General features: G+C 40.7%; 1 protein-coding gene across 1 annotated transcript in view; it reads right to left on the reverse strand.

Moving 5' to 3' along the window:
* Positions 1-1,028: 1,028 nt before the first annotated feature.
* Positions 1,029-4,828, reverse strand: part of ZIC3 (Zic family zinc finger 3) — a 5,913-nt gene continuing 2,113 nt past the window's right edge. The window contains exons 2-3 of the mRNA XM_017848944.1: positions 4,058-4,221; positions 1,029-3,237 (exon numbers count right to left, since the gene is read on the reverse strand). Coding sequence (XP_017704433.1) covers positions 3,058-3,237; positions 4,058-4,221 — 344 coding nt within the window. The 3' untranslated portion in view covers positions 1,029-3,057. The remainder of the gene's footprint in view (positions 3,238-4,057; positions 4,222-4,828) is intronic.

Consider the following 4,828-nt stretch of genomic DNA (forward strand, 5'->3'; position numbering starts at 1 on the left):
TACTGTCAAGGTTGTTTATTGAATATTCAAGAATGTAAATGTGCACTCCCAGAGCCAGATTATAGAGGGGAAATCTGTGAAAAGTTTTCTATCAAAATAAGGAGTTTTGTTTACCGCAAATGACAAGGGTGGAGGACATGATTTTGAGAAATATGATGCTACACCCAAATTAGATGTAATGATCTACACAGGCAAAACTTTATATTCTCCTAATATGGTTATCATAATTGTTTTTCATTTAATTGATATCGTCCCCTTTTAGGACACTCAGAGTACTTTCCTGTAAAATTTTATGGTGGAATAATTTCAAGTAACTAAGAAAAGATCAAACTGCTCTTTCTCTCTTAAGGAGATATTTAATACATTTAATTGAAAGGGAGGCAAGTTTTTGGTGGAATCTTGTACCCAACACAGGGCTCTACTTCCATTTAAAGTTAGGTTAGATTGAGGGTGGGGGAGGGAACTCATGGAGAAAGTGGTAAATTATGGAAGTTCATTGTACAGTTCAGAAGAAAAATATACTATTTAGACTTCACAATGGAACACACTTAGAGCCAGTCTTATGAATATATACTTTCTGAGAACTTGCTGAGCATTTAAAATGGTCTCTGGTTTGAGGTGAAGGAAAAAACCTGAAATAGGAATCTGGTCCAACACCCTCAATGTCAAGGTCAAGATCGGAATGTCTGGGTTGGGAGTGATAGACTGACCAGGTTACCTGCTCGTCACATGTGGAGTCATCCCAATCTCCGTTCATGGCATTCAGGCTTGGATATTGGTGGAAGAAAATGCAAAAGACCCCATTATTCTCCACTAACAAAAAATAGCCTCCAAAGCAATTTGCAATTAGAAACTGTCAATAATTGTCTGTTGACAAAGATCAGTAGATAACTTAAAATAGATTGCTTCAACTGCGTGAATTCACAGAATCAAAGTTTCTTTTAATCATCAGAAGTTCTATAAACATTTCAATTTCAGATTGATTTATTTGAACATGAAAAAAAAATCAGGCACCAAATACAAAAATGTTATAACATAAATAAGATGTGCCAAGACTTTATTTCTTCAAAAAGAACAATAAACAAAATTCTAGAATTGAAAATGATCATATATAATACCAAATTGACTGCCACCAAAAACCTAGAGCATTGCCCCTTAAAGGAGGTACTTAAGCCTATTCAATACATTTCTAAATACTTTACAATTCCTTATCTCCACCTTTCTGTTATTCATGCAGAGATTGGGCTCAATAACAAACAGCACCCTAATAAAAAAGGTCTTAATACTCTACCCACTCCAGCCCCCCAAAATAGCAATCAATTTCTTTTCCATATAACCATTGTAAAAGAACCGTTTGTCCAAAGGAGTTGCTTCACTGAAGATTAAATGGATTGTTAACATTTCATCACAAAGCAAACAACCGTTTTCATTGTTATTGATTTTAATGGAAACAATGCTCTTAACATCTTTGCCTACAAATCATGAACTTTAAAATACATATTTTGCAATTTTTTTCCATAGCATCATTTCAGAACTGCTGCAGTTATTACACCGCTATATAAATGTTATGGATAATTGCGATAATTATGAACTATATACAGCAAACAAATCAGCCTTTGCCTTCCAAAATTGTAGATGGACTATGGTTCTTTTAAGAAGCACTTTAACCATAAGTAAGCAATGCTCAACTGGCCTTACTAATCACCACTGTTTCAGACATAAGCTATCTTTTGAAAATATATAGATAGCTACTAGATAGATTGATAGGCAGATTAGATAAGTCATAGATACAAACATATATAGGTATATGGGTGATCTCTAGATAGAAAACACAGACATGCATCCTGCCACAATTTTCATTTTTATGTAAGGTAATAAAGAACTAAGGGACATAAAATTCATTAGGTTACCTTATGTTTATATATGTAGGGCAGGGATGATTAAATCCAGCTTCTCAGTCTTTGAAGTACAAGATTGAGATGTCATGGCCACTAACTGAATTGATCAGTAATATTTGATTTGCATGCCGAAAATCCAGGACAAACACATTTAAACTCGCAGTTAAACAACCATCTGAGATAGAGATAAAGAAAGGAGAGTCTTCCCAGATGGAAACTGACACTGTAAGGAATTTATACTGTAATAGAAAAATAATTTAACAATTAAAAAAGGGATCTGAGTGAGTTATAAATACCAACAAACAAGATTTAATTTGCTCACATCTTCTCTTTGTAGAAGAAGGCTGTTACAAAACAAGAGAAAGGAGTCAGTGGTTCCAAAATTGTAAATTGTGTTCTTCTTTCAAAACAATAAAATTTTAATGCTAAAGCAGTTATAATCAAAAGCTGTACAGAACTTGTTAGAAAACATTTATCCATAAATATTGTTCAGTTCCCGGCACTTGTAGCAATAATTAAATTACAAACGATAAATATGGCATCAATGGATATGTATTTACAAAAAAAAAGTTATTACAAAAGGCAACTGTATACTAAACGTCACAATCTGTGTAGAGTAACATCACATCCTCAGCCTGAAAAAAATACTGAACAACAGTTTCGACCCTATTAGACAAAAATACATTCACAAGTGTAATGCTTTGAGGAAAAGTTCAAGACATAACAGGACTTTGGCATGGTTTAAGACTGTGAGAGTTTAAACAATCACCACTAAGGCGAAAAAGAATTTCCATCAGTTTAACATCACCACCACCAACAAGCCTTCTATAACTTCCTCTCGAGAAACAGGACAAGTGTTAAAATGAATTGCAGGAGTTTAAGAATGGGGTGTGCAGACAGCAAGAGGAAGGGGAAGAAAAAGCAGTGTAAAGATTTTGTAAAAAATGCTTCAAATGCCAAAACATATTTTCTAATCCTGAGAAAAGGGCATGGCTACTTTTGGATCTTGCCCAAAACCTTCCTGGACAATTGCAGTTAACAAGATGTAGCCCTATATATGGCCTCTTGCCTTAAAACTCCATTTCCATCTGATTGGTCTCAGTTTTCTTTTAAAAATGCATTTGGTCCATTCTATAGTTAACAGGGTTTGTGTTTGTCCTCAGACGTACCATTCGTTAAAATTAGGAGGAAGTCCAGGGTTGTGGCTGGTGCTAGTTTGAACTGCAGAAGGGGTTTTAGTGGTATCTTTACTGTTTGCAGAAGCTATAGCGGGTGGAGTGGAAGATTCATAGCCTGAACTGGCAGCAGGGGAGGAATCTGACCCTTGAGATTCATGAACCTAAAATTAACATGTATATATTATAATGAATATAATTCCAACTGGCAATGTGCAAGCAAAAACAAGAGCAGAATTCGAGCACTGTAACAACAAGACCGCCCAGTGACCCACTTAAAAGAAAAATGCTGCTTAAAAAAAAAAGAAAATCCATATTACCGATGTCTAGAAAACCCGGAGATGTTCGCTAAAAACCAGTTTTGTTCCGAAGACTGGTATTATGGAAAAGGAATAAAGCACTCCGTTTTGGTCATGCCACTTCAAAAATGCTTTCTCCACGGATGGAGTGGGGTAAGCAGTTACACTGTGAGGTCCTATAAAATACTAAATCCGGGCCCAGGTTTCATCAAGCCCGTTTCGGCTTGGGAAAGCAGGTACAGAGAAGGTGGCACAGGGGCCCTGAGTGCTGCGAAGTCGCAGACAAATGTGTGGGAATCAGATCGCGCTCCTCGGCCCTATTGTTTTATCCGAAGCCAAAGAGCGAATGAACCACCCACCCCCGGGTTCGGCGCGGCTACTCTCGGTTCCCACCGCGGGCAGAGTCGGGAAGAGGCGGCCACGGCAGTCCCGCAAGCCTAGGCGAGCTCGGCTAGAGCTTCCCAGTAAACAACCGATTGTTCCCTCCGCTTCCTCCCCCTCCCAACTTTGCTCACTCCCGCCCCCACCCCGCCCGGTCCCCAAAATGGGTTCAAGGTGTCACTGCTGGAGCAAATCGGATTTAACGTGGAGGACAGAGGGTGGGCAGCGCGGGCGCTTCCGTTCCGCGGCCCGGCGTCGGGCCGAGTGTTTACAAACCGCCGACCGCTAATAAAGAGGTAATTACCTTCATGTGTTTGCGCAGGGAGCTCGGGTGCGTGTAGGACTTGTCGCACACTTTGCAGATATAGGGCTTGTCCGAGGTATGCACATGCATGTGCTTCTTACGGTCGCTGCTGTTGGCAAAGCGTCTGTCACAGCCTTCAAATTCACATTTGAAAGGTTTCTCACCTGCAAAAGGCAAAAACCCAAAGGGGGTAAAATACGGTCAGCGCCGGAGTTTCCCAGAGGCAAGCAGCAGGAGACTGAGCTCCCGGCGGTCTTCCCGGAGAGGGAGCGCCGACTGGGGGCTGCTGTTGATAATCTATTTTCCCTGGAGAGAAATGAAGAGCGTAGGTTGAGCCCGCTAGGTTTGGGAGTGGTGGTCGGGGGCGGGGGTGGGGCAGGGCCGGCCCAGAACCTCACCACGTCTTTGTTCTTGCAAGGAGGGAAAAGCCCCTGGCTCCTCCGAAGTTTCCCCTAAGTTGTGTTTCCACCCCACCCGACCCAGGGATCCCAATGCGCGGCCACGTTCCGCCACCACCTCGGCGATGTAACCGAGCCCGGCGGGACAATGGGCCCCGGACAGGACAATCCCGTTCAGCCTCTTTGTACCTTTTAATTTGCCTCTTTCAAATGCAGCGGTTTGGCTAAGCCCGGTATTAAAAAGCCTGGGTAGTCGTACTTAATGTTTGGGGGAGGAATATATATATATATATATAAATATATATATATAAATCCAGGGGGCTCCAGACAGTTTTACAAGATGTTATGAACAACCCACGAAACTGCTTTAGCT

The sequence above is a fragment of the Rhinopithecus bieti genome, unplaced genomic scaffold (genome assembly GCF_001698545.2).
Source record: "Rhinopithecus bieti isolate Rb0 unplaced genomic scaffold, ASM169854v2 scaffold_32443, whole genome shotgun sequence".
Taxonomy (NCBI): domain Eukaryota; kingdom Metazoa; phylum Chordata; class Mammalia; order Primates; family Cercopithecidae; genus Rhinopithecus; species Rhinopithecus bieti.